The 17,355-nt window shown below is 34.2% G+C and overlaps 1 protein-coding gene across 1 annotated transcript; it reads left to right on the top strand.

Annotated features, from left to right (window-relative positions):
• The first annotated feature begins 2,154 nt into the window (after window positions 1-2,154).
• On the top strand, window positions 2,155-16,035 carry LOC111707258 (phospholipid scramblase 2). The gene is made up of 13 exons (XM_023480327.1): window positions 2,155-2,362; window positions 3,546-3,648; window positions 4,014-4,091; window positions 6,262-6,306; window positions 6,504-6,577; window positions 8,008-8,091; window positions 8,722-8,772; window positions 9,133-9,168; window positions 9,352-9,416; window positions 10,768-10,858; window positions 12,274-12,374; window positions 14,030-14,217; window positions 14,610-16,035. Exons 1-12 carry the CDS (start codon window positions 2,180-2,182, stop codon window positions 14,148-14,150), a joined length of 1,032 nt encoding a protein of 343 aa, XP_023336095.1. The 5' UTR covers window positions 2,155-2,179; the 3' UTR covers window positions 14,151-14,217; window positions 14,610-16,035.
• The last annotated feature ends 1,320 nt before the right edge of the window (window positions 16,036-17,355 follow it).

Raw genomic sequence — 17,355 nt, 5'->3', positions numbered from 1 at the left:
GGGGGGGGGGGGGGGGGGGCCAAAAATCGTTCATTAGAAATTACCTTAAACTGCCAATAGCGATTGCTCTACAGTTTCCACTTGAAGTAATATCGGCAAGATTATCTTTCATCAATAGAGGAACTTAAAAGGGGTCTGTCCTAGTGAACGATTTTTGGACCCCCCTCCGGGCCCCCCAGCCCCCCCTCCAATCAATTTTTGTACGTGACGAAAATTAGTATTTATTTATTATTATTTAGGGTTAGGATATAACCTATATAACACTATCCGGGCCGAGCGCTGCGGCTAGGATGGGCTAGGGGGCCGAGCGCTGCGGCCACATGGTCAATTATATCCATGTCTAACATATAAGATCCACATACAAAATTGATAGGAGGGGGGTCCAAAAATCGTTCTCAAGGAATACACTAACTTAAGTATAACAAATCAACAAAAAGTTAGGAACTACTACTGTTCTAAAAAAACACTTAAAAAGCATTGTTACATTCTCATTAAGCTCGGCAGAGGCATTAAGTAAACAATCTGATCTAAAACCGAATAATGCATCATTGTTTTACTGTAGAAAGATGGCCATAGATTATGACTTCAGACTGTTCAGACTTACACACAGAAAAAATCTAGGGGGGGGGGCGAAATATGCGCGAAGCGCCAAACATTTATTCCCCCCCCCCCCTTTTAATGGTACACATACAGTCCAATTACCTTACAACTATAAGTACCTTAATCTCTCCTTGAAACATATAACAAATAGAACAAACAGCAAACTAAATTTTTGGGTCCTTCAGCTATAAGTATACGAATTTTGGGACCCCCCACCCTTTTGTACATGACCACAAATTTTTTCAGCCAATTTTCAGCCAAGACAATTTCTGGGCCGAGCGCCTCGCGGCTACGACTGGGTAGGGGACCGGGCGCTGCGGCCTCATGACCAATTATATCCATGTGTTACGTGATCCATGTACAAAATTGATAGGGTCCAAAAATCGTTTACTAAGAAATTACCATTTTTTATGCTCTTCACTCTGCAGTTTCAGATTTTTAAAGTGTTATAGCTCATGCCCAACTTCGATTGATGCTGCACTGATTTTCTCTTTTGTTCTTTTTGTGTATGTGTTTTTTTTTATAAATGCTATAATTCAATTAAAGAATTTGGTTAACAGGGAGGCTCAGCTAAAACAGCCCCCTAGGCTATTGAGTCCGCCTGCTGCGGAAAAAAATATTTTACATATTGTGATTTTTAATAATTAATTCGTAAATATTGTTTTGTTTTCTGCAGAAATAAATGATTTGATTTGATTTTGATTTGATATGTTCTAGGGGGGCGTCCCCCCCGTTACAGGTCTAGGAGGGCACTGCCCCCTGTGTACACCATTGATAAGTTATGAATCTATGTGTCATAAATGTACTTTTATTGTTTCATGTGTACCAGCAAATTTAAGATTAATATTGCTTTTCCACGGAACTTATACATAGATAGATAGTCATTATCAAAATAGGAATTTTATAGAGAAAGCTTTTTAAATGATGAGCTTGTTCCTCAAGATTGTCCTGAATTAGGATATAGTTTGACATTTTCTCCAAAATATTGATTTTTTAAAAGCATAGGTTAACACCTAATGGTTATTTCCTGAAGAACGCATTTTGGACCGCCCCCCTCCCCGATTCTATTAATTTTGTTATAGAGCTTAAATGTTAAACATGGTCAAAGTTGTCCGAACCGTGCCGATTGGACCCCTTGCCTGTCCTGCCGAAGCGTTCGGACCATAAATTGTCTTAACCTAACTTAATCTTGAAATAATACAAAATAAATATATTAATTTTGTTGAAAATAGTTTTCATGTTCAAGATTGATTAGGGGGGGGGGGGGCAAAAAGTGTTCTCAAGGACAGACCCGTCCACCTTTCATAGAATTAAAAATCATCGATTGCTTTACATAGAAAAAGATATGTAATTAGGTAAATTGGTCAATATAAATATTTTCGTATTTGATTTTTAAGACCAGAGTAGTCCGGGCATTTGGGAGGGAGTTGGTACCTGCAGGGTAAGAAAATAAACCTGTTAATGAAACGTCAACAGTCGTGGCATTATATCACGCCCGGGCGTTATTTAACGTGACACAGGCTTCTCGGACTCGGGACTTAGCAACCAAGTTCTGAATTTGTTTTTTTTCAGGATTAGAATGTCTGCTCCTCCATATAATCCTCAACCTGGTGGATATTACCCTCCCCCAGGGGAGGGAGGATATCCTCCACCCAACCAGGGATATCCTCCACCGCAACAAGGATATCCTCCACCTCAACAAGGATATCCTCCACCTCAACAAGGATATTACCCTCCTCCTAACGAGTATCAGCAACCTCAGGTGATAAGATTTATATAAAGATATTTAAAGCTGAGATTTCTTGTTCTGTGAATATCAAGATCAATGCTTGATCTCAATCTTTTGTTATTCTGCGATTAATTTAATCTGTAATCAATATCCTGCATAATCGTGCCCTAGAATTCTTCATTTAATCCTCATAATAAAAGTGTCCACTTTGGATATCGATAACAAGGGATCTGGTTTATGAGTGCCTAACAGAAAAGTTCCCAGGTCAGAGGTACAATGTTGAAATACTTACTTCCTGATTTTCGATGTTTGGAGAAAAAGATAATATTGTAATAAACTGTCGAGTATTTTCTCACTGTTTACCTGCAATTGTGCTCCAATTTAACAGGAAAATAATTCCCAATAAACTAGAAAAAAAACTCATTTTGAAAAGCACCTCTTTTCAGCTGATTTTCGATAAAATATATACCTTGAAGCCATTTAAAGCCCTCAACGTTATTTGATGTCAATTCCTAAAAAAGAGTACATTTCATTTCTAGCCATACAGAGGGAGATAGCTCTCTAGAACCTCTGTATAGAGGAACTTGAATTAAATTTATGTATTTTCTAACAAAAAACTAAGAATATCTCCCGCATACAGAGGGAGATTGCTCTGTAGAACCTCTGTATAGAGGAACTTGAATTAAAATTTATAGATTTTCTAACAAAAACCAAGAATAATCTCCCGCATATGCTCAGACGAAGAGTTTAAGGTGGTACTGTTGTGAATCTGTCATGAGACTCTGTTATTGAATAAATTTTAATTCTCTTACTGAAAAATGTCATTTCTTTACCCCTAGTCTATATATATATATACTAAATGATGGTTAGCGTTAGTATTAACCAACCAGTACAGTTTACTCCTGGTTCTATAGTAAGTTTACTCCTGGTTCTACAGTTTACTCCTGGTTCTTCTATAGTTTACTTTTGGTTCTATAATTTACTCCTGGTTCTACAGTTTACTCCTGGTTCTACAGTTTACTCCTGGTTCTACAGTTTACTCATGGTTCTATAGTTTACTCATGGTTCTACAGTTTACTCATGGTTCTACAGTTTACTCATGGTTCTATAGGTTACTCCTGGTTCTATGGTTTACTCCTGGTTCTATAGTATACTCCAGGATAGTTTACTCCTGGTTCTTTTGTTTACTCCTAGTTCTATATTAAATTATGTTTAGTACAACTACGGAGCTGGTCCAGTAACTAACCAGCCTGGCCAGTTTACTCCTCTGGTTCCTCAGGGACAACCTCAGTTCTCACCTCCAGTGCAGGAGGAAGATGGTGAGTGGGTTATGAGTTTTGTCCCTGCTAAATGGGGGGGGGGGACAATAAGAATTTCTTCAACAGTAAAATTGCAGTAAAATCTGGGCTATGAACCACATTACTTTTTAAACACTTGAAAGCTTAAAGATCTAAAACCAACATCAAATGAAAATTAAATGATCGTTCTTTGTGGCGGCGGAAAGAGAAAAATGGATTTTATTCAGGTTTAAAAATTGTGATATTTATTTAGAATGTTTAAATTACACACGTTGACTTTCCCAATAATCCCTTATTGGGATCCAAAGATCTCTGGATTGAGATTTGATTTATTGATCTCCGAAAACTAGGTTTTTAATGAAATATTAAATAATTTATGTTTCCAGGAGCTTGGATGGGGCCAGTAGCAGAGCAGATGGTTCCTCTTAACTGTCCTCCTGGACTAGAATACCTTACTCTTATCGGTAAGCTTAATGTACACTGTACAGTAAGGGATCGGTCGATTTTTAATGAATTTTTAACTGCTTCAATCGGATTTGCATGGAGCATAAAAATTTGAAAAACTTTGAGAAAAACATTTTTTGTATAATTAATTTAAGCAGGACAAATTTGAATTTGAAGAAAAAAAATCACTAGTAATTTTTTTAATTCTCCAGAACATGCTAATAGGAGTAACTAAGGATCCGCCTAAGGCCACGGATCACGGCAAATAAATTTTTTTTCGATATTTTAAAAATTGGTTGAGTTGACACCCTAAAACGGGTTATTTTTGGACTAACAAAATTTCCCCCCTTAACCCGTCTTTTGCCATGAACTTTTTTCATTTATGAACAGATTTTTGCGATTACAACGTTTTTAAATTCCAAGACGGATCTTTTGATACCCGTAAAGTCATATTTTGACCAAGATTTTTTTTCGCTTGCATTTATCACGTTGATCAAAATTAATCGTCATAAAAACCGGTTTTCGTTCACTAGATATTGACTTGAGAGGAAAACATCTTTTCTTATGCTATTCTGAGTAAAGCAAGTAGAATTTCCAAAATCGACCTCCTTACTATACAGTACTACTTTATAGAGTCATGTACAGTACTTAATAGATTCATGTACAGTACTTTATAGATTCATGTACAGTACTTAATAGATTCATGTGTAGTACTAAATAGATTCATGCACAGTACTTGATTGATTCATGCACAGTACTTTATAGATTCATGTACATTGCACAGTACTTTACAGATCCATGTATAGTACTCATAGACCTGTCTATTAATTAATTAATAGACAGGTCGGTTGTGTACATCACGATATGTTTACGTATCTAACGCTGTATAGAGCGATCGTATTTCAAAGGAGTGGTTTAATGTAGATATTTGAATATTAGTATTGATAATTAGATAGATTAGGTCGAAAAAATGTAAACAATAATTTTTTGTTTAAAACAAGTGTGACACACGTTTCCAAACCAATTTTTCAAGGGCTTTTCAAAACTTTGGTTTTCAGATCTGTAGCTTTAGTCATAAAAAAGTTATGGGCTATTTAAGATTTTTTTTTACATACTCTGGTTTTTTTATCGCCCTGCACCCTACCTTAGGCATAAAAAAATTATCAAAAAATCCTTTAAATTTCTATTTATGAAAAGTCAAAAAACTAGAGGGGGGAGCCAAATGCCCCCCCCCAGCAATAAAAAATGTTTGAAATAAGAATGTTTTCAGTTAAATTCATGCCCTAGAAACTTAAGATTTTTGACAGAACTTTTAGCTAATAATTTGAAAATCTACAAATTTGAAAATTGTCAAATGCAGTCAACATCCTCGAATTCTCTTTAAATAAAGAAAGAAAATCTAAAATTTGTCAATTCCATAAAATCCCCCTTTAGAAATACGATCGCTCTATATACAAGTGTACAGCGTTAGATACGTAAACATATCGTGATGTACACAACCGACCTGTCTATTAATTAATTAATAGACAGGTCGGTTGTGTACATCTGAGCTAAGCTTCACCTCTTCGTTTTATTACTCTATGATAGTACTTAATAGATTCATGCACAGTTCTTTATAAATTCATGCACAGTACTTAATAGATTCATGTACATTGCACAGTACTTTACAAGATCCATGTATAGTACTAAATAGATTCATGTACAGTAATGCACAGTACTTAATAGATTTATGCACATTGCACAGTACTTTATAGATCCATGTACAATACTTTATAGATTTATGTACAGAACTTTACAGATTCATGTACACTACTAAAGATTCCTGTACAGTATTTTATAGTCATGTACTGTACTATACATTCATGTACTGAACTTTATTTTTATTTGTCTTGTCTCGAGCCCAAACTTTTAATGATAACTCAAAGACCGAAGGGAAGGTTTAGGGACCCATCATGAACAAATTTTGCCTTGAAAAAGATGTTGATTTAAATTTGAAATCTATCAATGTAAACAGAATAATCCTATTAATGATCGTTAAATAGAATATGAAGTAAAAACGGCGACTTGGAAAGCAACATTTAAAAGCCAAAATTGTCACCAAAAACAAATTGGGGTTTAAATTTCCATTTCAATTTAAGTTGAAATTTTACAGAATTTAACAAACCAGAAAAAATTTGTTTTTTCTTTCAGATCAGCTGATAATCAAGCAGAAAGTAGAGATGTTAGAAGCACTAGGGAACATTCAAATAAACATGTAACATTCATCTTTTGCAGATTTGATAAAGTTGTTGATTTTGTATTACTCTGTCACTGTTATTTAAATAATAACAAGAGGAAATGAAAAATTCAATAGATAATCTTTGATTTGATTGATTGATTTAATAAATCAATTAATGATTGTTTGACTACCTGATTGAATTTGTTGTATACAGCTGGTGTAATGGGATATGGTTGTGAGACTAAGAACAAATACAAGATTAAAAACTCTCTTGGAAGATGGAAGGGATGAATTGATCAAGGATAAAAGGAGGAACATTAGGATGAATATCGAGGAAGAATCGTGGAAAAACTATAAAAAAATATATAGAGGAAATTGGAGAGGGAGATTTCTAATCCGAGCCACATTCTCCTCTTTTTCTCGTCTGAGCCACCTCCAAATCCTCGTCCTTACACTATCATTATATTTTAAATGTCCAACACAATTTTTTTTTTTTTTAGAAAATCTGGCAACGTTAGGGCACAGGACATGGTTAGACTAAAATATTGCAATGTTTTTTATCATGTTTTAACCTTCAAATCCTTATAATGATGTCAAACTTTAAAGGACGACGATTTCGAGGATGGCTCGGACGAGAAAAGTGTTGTGGTTTGCCTTCCTCTCCCAACATATCGTCCCCCCCCCAAATTGTACGTGAACTACACGACCACTTTTAATTGAGAGAACGGGCTCTGCTATGTCACAAGTGTATTCATTGATTCATATGAACAGGGTGTCCCATCATATTAAAGTGTCAATTACGTTTTTCGGCACTAATATATATAGAAAGAAATTAAAAGAAGACTAAATCATTTCGTAAAATTGAAAGGTTAATATAAAAATTTTCTGGTAAAAAATGGTTTTTTAACTATTATGTGTTTAAGGCGTTAACGCTTTAAGATATGGGATGCACTGTGTCTGTATTATATCAATTTAATTTAACGTAAATTCCAGTTGGGCGTATTGGAATAAATAAAAATAAATTTCACTACGACTCCTAACGGCTTTCGCTGGCATTAACAGATTAATTCAGGGATTATTTTTCTATTTCAAGGAACAAAATACATCGTCAAGTCTTGATTCAATTCTGAAAACATCGTTCGTTTCTTTTTAAAAAAATTTCAGTTATAACTATCCCTGTTTGTACTCAAAATCCAGGCCCTGAAATCGTACACACTACACTGTAAAGTGTGGAAAATAGCCGTCCTCCGAAACACTCCTAGAATTTATACGATACGTGACCTTCGAATAATAATTTTTGTTAAGATATCCTTGAATTGCTGATCGTAAAAGATCAACAAAACTCGCCCACTGTTACATTAGGGCTTATATTCTTTACTTGAGTTAGGGGCGGATATTCTAATAGAAATAGGGGCGAATAATCTATACGAGAACCAGGGGAGGATATTATTTATAAGAACCAGGGGAGGATAGTCCTTACGAGAACCAGGGGTGGATATTCTTACAAGAACCAGGGGTGAATATTCTATAAAGAACCAGGGATCAGTTGCGGATAGTTACGAGAGCCATAGACAGATATTCTTCAAGATAACAGGGGCGGATATGTAGCAATAATCAATTTGCCACTCGACGTTCATCCAGTACTCAGAATAACGTTGTATGAATGTGTTGTGATACAGTTTTCACTTCATTTTCCCTTAAAACAGTTTTATTTTTAGAATATTTATAAAGCTAAGGAGGATACTGATTGTTGCACTAGAGTCTGTTGCGGTCCCGTCAGACCATTCGATATGACCATAAAGGTAGTTTCAAGAGTTAATGTTTAGTAATACATTCCCCCTCCCCACACACACCACAGTGGTCCCGGAGCTTGAAAAAAAATGGCAGGGGTGTATATTTTCCTAAATAATCATTCTCCCCCCTTTTAGAAAATAATTTTTCCCCCTGAAGTTTTATATGGTTATTCAGGGAAAATAAATGATTTTTTGATGTGCCATTTTTCATTTTAATCCCCAATTCATTAAAAATTTATTTTGAAAAATATACAACCCCTGAATAATGGATTAATTTTAATATTTTGATTTCTAATATTACTTTCAAAATGATTCATTCAGCCGGTTCAGGAAAAAATCGATTTCTTGTCGGAAAAAAAAAGATTTTAACAGGCTCCAAGATTTATATTTTACAATGTTTCATGAAAATTCAAATCATCTGAGAAACTGTTAATGGGGTAATAGTAAACCATACATCATTCTGAAACTGTTTTTTTTCTTAAAATGTGTATTTAATTGTTAAAAAAAAAATTTTGCACATATTTTATCTTTATTTAGCATAATGTTTATTGTTTATCTTTAAAACGATCAGTTTGTTGCAATTTAACACTCCATGTAGTCTATATTCTGTTTTAAAGCTTATTCAAATTTTATTTCTAGGATAACGCTGATAGAGAGGTTATTCATCTAAACCGACCTTTGAGGTGTCAGGTAATTTGGGATTTAAGGAACTATCAAGGTTTTTGAAGATTTCGGTAGATTTGAAGAAACTATCAAGGTTTTCGAGGATTTATGAGCGACTTCATGATGAAGGTAGATTTTTAAGAAAATTAACAAGGTTTTTGAGACTTTAGGAGGGGTTGAATGACGTAGTTAGGTTTTTAGCAAATATCCAGGTTTTTTAAGGATTTAGGATGGATTACATGATAAAAGTAAGTTTTAAAACAGCATTCTTAAAATAACAAACTATGTTTAAAAAGATATTACTATACAGTATTTCTTGATTAAAGCTACTGACAGAGAGTCGTACACTAATTCTTAATTTATTAGTAATTTTATTTAAATTTTTAGTCCTGTCTGTTTCCGTGCTGTCTACAAGAGCTTGAGGTAATAAACACTATTTAACTAATTTTTTCATTGCTGTGATTTTAGAAAAATAATTTGCTATGTGTTAAACCTTTCAACTTTCAAGCTTTTAATAAATTTTTTGCCACAAAAAAGATTTAGGAAAATAAAAACAATATGAATTTTGATATAATAATAATAAATATTTTATTCATTGTATTTTAGGTTAGCTCCCCACCCGGCACTATTATTGGTTATGTCAAGCAGAACTGGAGCTTAATCAAACCGAGGTAAAGCAATCAATTAATCTAATATTCCTGCAAAAAATCAATCAAATAATTCTCCAAACAATCAATCAAATATTCCCTAACATCGATACATCAAATATTCCCTCCAATCAGACAATCAAATATTCCCCCCAAACAATCAGTTAAATATTCCCCCTATTAATCAATAAAATAATCCCTCTAATCAATCAAATATTCCCTCCAATCGGACAATCAAATATTCCCTCCAATCAGACAATCAAATATTCCCTTCAAACAATCAGTTAAATGTTCCCCCTATAATCAATCAAATAATCCCTCTAATCAATCAAATGTTCTCTCCAATCAATCAAATATTGCTTCCAATTAACTAATCAAATAATTATTGATTAGTTTACAAATCAGTAATCAATCAAATAATCCCTCTAATCAATCAAATGTTCTCTCCAATCAATCAAATATTGCTTCCAATTAACTAATCAAATAATTATTGATTAGTTTACAAATCAGTCATTCAATGAACATTTCCACCAATCAATCAATAAAACAGTCAATAAACTATTATTCCAATCGACCTGTCATCCAATAAGTTAACTATTCCGTAAATCAATCAATCAATCGAACATTTAGTGAACCATTCGAACATCGACCAGTCATCCAATAAGTTAACTATTCCGTAAATCAATCAATCAATCGAACATTTAGTGAACCATTCGAACATCGACCAGTCATCCAATAAGTTAACTATTCCGTAAATCAATCAATCAATCGAACATGTAGTGTGAACCATTCCAAAATAGGATCATTTATTCATATTAACTCTTTCTCAATTAATTGAAATTATCAATATTAAATTATTCTATCAAAATTCTCAATCCATTAAAAAACAAAATTGTACAGAATGTTCTGTACTCTCCATTATTAAAGACAAAACCAATGTTTAAAAAAGAAATTTATATTTCTCCTCTAAGACACCAAAAATTATATGAGAGGTCTGCTGATACTGGGGCAGCCTTAGCTTTGATTCTGTTTTTTTTTTCGTGAATAATCCTTTGATGTTATTTTTTCGGTATGGTAAATGTTATTGTTAAGTTTCTCTCTCTGTGAAGGGGATGGTAAATGTTATTGTTTAGTTTCTCTATCTGTGATGGAGATGGTAATGTTATTGTTTAGTTTCTCAATCTGTGACGGGGATGGTAAATGTTATTGTTTAGTTTCTCAATCTGTGATGGGGATGGTAATGTTATTGTTTAGTTTCTAAATCTGTGACGGGGATGGTAATGTTATTGTTTAGTTTCTATATCTGTGACAGGGATGGTAATGTTATTGTTTAGTTTCTCTATCTGTGACGGGGATGGTAAATGTTATTGTTTAGTTTCTCTATCTGTGACGGGGATGGGAATGAGGTTCTAAGGATTATTGGGCCCTGGTGTACTTTCAGCCTCTGTGGAGATGTAGAGTTCAAGGTATCAGAAAATTCTATATTGTTAGGAATTCCTTTTTTGTTCTTTTTCTACATTTTATCAATATTATTTGTATTCGGAGTTCTCAAAATATGGCAGAGAAATATGCTAGGTTTTTAAAAGTTATCAGAAAATAGTATTTGTGTAAAGTATAAGTGCTAAGTAATTTACACATTTACAAACTCAGGAGAAATTAGTTCCAAAACTAACACTGGTCCATTTCTAACACTGATTGTTAGAAATGGACCAAATCTGCGCAATGTTATCTTTCTCAACCGTACACATCTTTAAATCCAAACAAAAATACACCATACATTTATTAAAAATGGCTAAAACTAATTATTGCAACAGGAAATGCCAACATTAAATTAGAAATAAGGTGTGAGAATTAGTTTTTGATGATATTGGTTTTCTTTTTGAACATATCCCTATTTTGAAACAATTACAGCATTTCAGATCATGTCGCGTTTTTGGATCATATCCTGGTTTTAAATTCATATCAATGTCAATTTTCAAGCATTTACGCACTTAATTAACAAAACAAGATTTTTTGATAAGGTAAAATATAAACAAAATAGAAAACAAAAAAATACTGTTCTTATATAATTTAAAAATCATTATAGCATCGAGAAATCAAAATTTTAATATTATTTTGTCCTTATAATATAGATTTAACAAGAAATCCGAGAGCTTTTTTATCTAGAATGCGGGAAATTAAATCCACTTTATTCTCTTGTTTAACAAATAAAATAGGGAAATAGAGATTTTAGAAATAATTAAGTCTTCATCAGATAATTTTTACTTTCAGTGATTTATTTTGTAAGTTATGAAAGTGAGTTTTGTTCTGATTAGAGGAGTATACTCAAAAACGCGACAATGATCCAAATTCAGGATATGATCGAAATGGAAAACCTGACATGGTCTTGAAAACGGTCAAGGGTTCAAAAGAACTTATTATTATCGACTTTTACTCTCGATATGGGCCGGGATCCTAAAACCCAGTCTTTCAATTTTTGCCCATTTCTAACACTCAGTGTTAAAAATGGGCATAGTGTTAGTTTTGAAACTCTGAATTTACAAATTCAAAAAATCGTTGCTTTCGTTTAAATTACTAGTCTTCTGTTCTTGTCAGAGTCTGGAAAACGAAGTGTAAATGGATTTTAAGTTCCCATGATATGTATAAAATGGTGTAGTTGGCCTTGGGTTGCTGTTGCAAATAATCAAGTTTTGAATAAACAAAGCTAGCTGCAGTGAAAATAAGCCGCGAAGAAAAAGTAAAAATGTGTAAATAAGTGCAACAAGTTAATAATTATTTAAAACTAAAGATTTAATATTTCTATTGATTAATATAATATGTTTGTTGTTCACCCCCTAGCTCCAACCCCCCTTTTTTCCATATCTTGAATATTCTGGTGTAGGTGATGACTCCTGATGAAAGCCAGGAGGTTGGGAGGATCAGTAAACAGTGGACAGGATTACTGAAGGAGTCATTCACAGACGCAGACAACTTCGGGATAAGGTGAGTCCTTTACAGACGCAGACAACTTCAGAATCAGGTGAGTCTTTCACAGACGCAGACAACTTCGAAATCAGGTGAGTCCATCACAGACGCAGACAACTTTGTAATCAGGTGAGTCCTTTACAGATGCAGACAACTTCAGAATCAGGTGAGTCTTTCACAGACGCAGACAACTTCGAAATCAGGTGAGTCCTTTACAGACACAGACAACTTGGGAATCAGGTGATTCTTTCACAGACGCAGACAACTTCGGAACCAGGTGAGTCCTTTACAGATGCAGACAACTTCGGAATCAGGTGAGTCTTTCACAGACGCAGACAACTTCGGAATCAGGTGAGTCCTTCACAGACAACTTCGGAATCAGGTGAGTCCTTTACAGATGCAGAAAACTTCGGAATCTGGTGAGTCTTTCCCAGACGCAGACAACTTCGGAATCAGGTGAGTCCTTTACAGATGCAGACAACTTCGGAATCAGGTGAGTCCTTCACAGACGCAGACAACTTCAGAATCAGGTGAGTCTTTCACAGACGTAGACAGCTTCGAAATCAGGTGAGTCCATCACAGACGCAGACAACTTTGGAATCAGGTGAGTCCTTTACAGAGGCAGACAACTTCAGAATCAGGTGAGTCTTTCACAGACGCAGACAACTTCGAAATCAGGTGAGTCCATCACAGACGCAGACAACTTTGGAATCAGGTGAGTCCTTTACAGACACAGACAACTTGGGAATCAGATGAGTCTTTCACAGACGCAGACAACTTCGGAACCAGGTGAGTCCTTTACAGATGCAGCCAACTTCGGAATCAGGTGAGTCTTTCCCAGACGCAGACAACTTCGGAATCAGATGAGTCTTTCACAGACACAGACAACTTCAGAATCAGGTGAGTCCTTCACAGACGCAGACAACTTTGAATCAGGTGAGTCCTTCACAGACGCAGAACAACTTCGGAATCAGGTGACCAGAGTTGGGAACTTTTGAAAGGAAGGAGCTAAGCGTCTTACCTACTGGGACTGTAGGTGTATTGAGTCTATGTTGATTTTAAAATTAAATTAATAACATACGAATTGTCATCTAGAAAAACAATAATATCTTGTTCATCCTTCAGCAAAAGCTTTAAGGATACCATTGTGAATAGGACATGCCATCTCCAAAAATGGCGGAAAGCTTAAAATTACGTCTAGTCCATTGAGCCTTAATTGTTCTCTTATTTTCAGATAATTTGTCCTAATCCAAATTTGTTCTTTAAGTGATTGAATTTTTATTAATGAGCGAATTTTTTATAAAGGGATAAAAAGTATTTTTGCAGTCTTGTCGCAGGACTATTGTAAGTTAAAAATCACTATTAAAGACGTCCTACAAGATCGACATTGTGTAACGAAGTGATGAAGATATCCTTATTGCTACCTAAAAATTAAAGTGTCCGAAAGCTATGAGAACAATGTACTACTCACCATGCTAATTTGGACAAATGTTTCCCGGTCCTCAATTGTCAACTAAAAGAATAATGATATCTCCATCAACGTTCTAAATGCAAGAAAAGGGTTACCAAGTTGTGAATCAGTCATGCCACTACGTAGAAAGTGTACATTGTACATGGAGGGTCAAATGAGATATTTAAGATGCATCTTATAGTTTTAAATATGTGTTTTCTAGCTTCCCAATGGACCTGGATGTAAGGTGCAAGGCAACCCTGATCGGAGCTTGCTTCCTCATTGACTACATGTTCTTCGAGAAGCAGGCCAACAAGGAACAAGACGGCATCGGCATGCTTTAAGCTACAACAATGCTCCAGTTTCCTTGGCTTCACTTCTTAATAAAAGAAAATATTTTTCATTTCACACGATTTTAATCAGTGTTTCGGATCCGGATCCGGTCGGATCCGTATCATTTGGTCGGATCCGGATCCGTATCAGGAAACGTTGATATGGATCCGGGTAGCGCCAAAAATTAACCAAAACCATGGAATAAATAAATCAAAATGGTTCGTAAATGTATTATTTACATTTTACATGACGAAAATTTTTCAAAATTATCTTTAATAATTTAATGTTTACATTTATATAATAGTAAATTAATGACGAAATTTTATAAATTATAACCTTGCATAACATTTAATAGGGAAAATCCGATTCACAGAATCAAAAGTTACCTCGGATCCGGATCCATGAACACGGATGCGGATCCGCGGATCCGGATCCGGATCCAAATCAAAATGATATGGATCCGAAACACTGATTTTAATGATATTCCACGAATCTTCGTTTTAATACTAACGAAAAACAATTTTTTTCTTCGTTTAACACTATAATCTTTATTTTGACATTGTTATATTTCTGAAAATCCTCAATGGATTATCCCTGATGTATATTTAAACGATTTTTGTTCTGAAAATTTTAATGGACTTTTTTCCTTGTTGCCTAACATGTCTGGATGCCGTTGCTAGACGAAAAAAATTCCTTGTTGTTGCTTATTTTGCTGTATACTGTATTTGCGCTGAAAAGCACCAACCCTGGTCCCTGCTTATTATTTGTATGTCTGTATGAATGTTTGTATATCGGGGTAGGAAGATTTAGGAATTAACCTCTTTGTAAAACTTGGCCGTTTTCTTCAATGCAAAGGTTTATTTAACTCTAATGTCGATTAATTTAGCGAGCAGAAACTAGTTTCAATATATTGGCTTATTTTTGGCTTTCATTTTCTTCAGAGGATTGGGAAATTTCTAGTTTTGTCACCTCAAGGATCATAATGGAATGAAGTCTTTTCAACTTTCTAATTGTAATATCAAGCTTTGGAGAAATGGCCGAGCATAAGTACCAACTGCCAGGAAGAACACCTACCCTGATAGAAATTGTTTCACTAACACTTTAATGTGCACCTCACAAACCTTATGATATTGCACAAGGAGAACTTGGAAACTACGATGTCAAATTCCCAGAGAAGAAATTCAGGGGTGTATATTTTCTCAAAAAAATCATCCTACCCACTTTAGAAAAAAAATTTCCTAAATGATATTTCCATAAAAACATTCTCAAATATCAAATATAAAAAGAAGTTGGAATTCAGCATTATGGAACAATTCTACAATTTATAATTTACTAAAGATAAATGTCACTCAAAGGGACCCTCCATATAAAAGAGGGACATGTCTAATTCACAACGATACCCTGTAAAACTTTGTCTTTTTAAAAATGAAAAAGATATCGACGTGTGTCTAGCTTGAACAGTGTTTTATTCTTTTAACTTGTTTCTGTAAGTAGAAGTCCGAAAGTAAGTTTTACAGAGAAACTACAAACAAACAAATTTCAGAAAGAGGAAAATGAATAGCTCATTCTTAATCAGATAATGCTTTTAAGATTTCCGTTGTGAATCAAACATGCCACTTGTTATTAATTTTGGAGAATAGTTAATTGGAAAAGTTACAAATATCTAAAAAGTTCTAGATCTGTTATCTTTATGTAAGATTCATATAATACCCTTCATCCGTACAGATTTCAGGCAATCTATTACACAAAATAGTGCCTTTATCTCCTTAGGCATTCAAGCATTGGTACAAATATTAATAGTTTGTCTGAAATATAATGAATGTTCTCTCAGGTTTTGTCTTTATGTATCCTTGCTTTGCTTTTATACATTATCTAAATATATGTTTATATATATTATTATTCATCTACTTAAATATAAATATAATTCATAATAAAATATTTATTAATCTGCTGAAATAAGTATTCATATACTGATCCATTACATGTAAATTACTTTAATTATACATGTATAATTTACTACAAATGTAATCTACATTTTGCAAGGTCATTTAACTAGGTGACTTTTTTAAAAGTGTTAATTCTGGATCTGCTGCATGAATATCACTTTGAGTTTGGGTAGTGGAGAGAGTCTTATTTTATTTTGATGCAAATTACTATTATGTATCGAGAAAGTTCAATTAAAAATCGATATGTAATGCTATACCATTGTCTTCCTATTCTACACTTTTCCCACGAAACTTGACAAAAGCAAATCTACTTGAAAGTCCTCTTTAACCTTGGAATTAATTTGCGACATTAGTCGTCAACCTTCCTACACATGTATGATTCTTGAAACAATAACCACAAATTCTCCTAGTTCTGGTATTTCCAAAATGTGGTCTGCCTTTTTTGTGGTGGCAATGTTACCGGAGATATTGAAGATTTTGTAGAGATTTAAATTTTAATGAATAAAACCAAAGTTACGAAATCTGAACGAAGTTCTTATCTCGCGGGTAATATCGGTAGCACATTCAAGGCAGGCCACATTTTGGAAATATAAGGACTCGATGTATTTTGTGATTTCTATCTCAAGAATTGTACTTCTAAAATTAGGTTGAAATATAATTGCAGCAAATGATAACAAAAGCGAAGACTACGTTCAATTCGTCTTGCAACTGTCATATTTCGTGGGACACACCGTATGTTAATTAAGCAGTAATCTCTGTCGTCAAATTATACCACACGAATTCTGGACCGATTTGCCTCAAATTATACCACACGAATTCTGGACCGATTTGCCTCAAATTATACCACACGAATTCTGGACCGATTTGCCTCAAATTATACCACACGAATTCTGGACCGATTTGCCTCAAATTATACCACACGAATTCTCGACCGATTTGCCTCAAATTTTTATGGGAAACTTGGTGGAGCCACGGGCAGGTTCTTAGATTGGTTTAGAAATTTTACGTACAGAAGGCGTGTAAAATAATCCATAGACATTTTTTTCATTATCCCTCAAGCAAATCAAAACCAATTACTATGTTAATATAACCTAAACGTTGCAGTGCAGTTCATGGTTATGTTTTCAAACAAAATACATTTTAAACCAAATCAACCTATATTGAATAAGCTGACGTTGTCTAAATTTGAAAAAGAACAGAAGTAACGCTAGGACGAAAAAAGGGGTGGTCATATTTGAAAGAACATCCCCCCCCCCCTGGCTGCTCGCTA

Source organism: Eurytemora carolleeae, unplaced genomic scaffold (assembly GCF_000591075.1).
Source record: "Eurytemora carolleeae unplaced genomic scaffold, Eaff_2.0 scaffold737, whole genome shotgun sequence".
NCBI classification, from domain to species: domain Eukaryota; kingdom Metazoa; phylum Arthropoda; class Copepoda; order Calanoida; family Temoridae; genus Eurytemora; species Eurytemora carolleeae.
This window is presented reverse-complemented; position numbering and strand designations above follow the sequence as displayed.

Coding starts and splice junctions, on each gene's coding strand:
- LOC111707258 (XM_023480327.1), top strand. CDS start 2,180: ATGTCTGCTCCTCCATATAATCCTCAACCTGGTGGATATTACCCTCCC. Junction 6,578..8,007: donor CTCTTGGAAGATGGAAGGGA/TGAATTGATCAA, acceptor TTTTATTTTTAG/AATATTTATAAAGCTAAGGA. Junction 8,773..9,132: donor ACCGACCTTTGAGGTGTCAG/GTAATTTGGGAT, acceptor TTAAATTTTTAG/TCCTGTCTGTTTCCGTGCTG.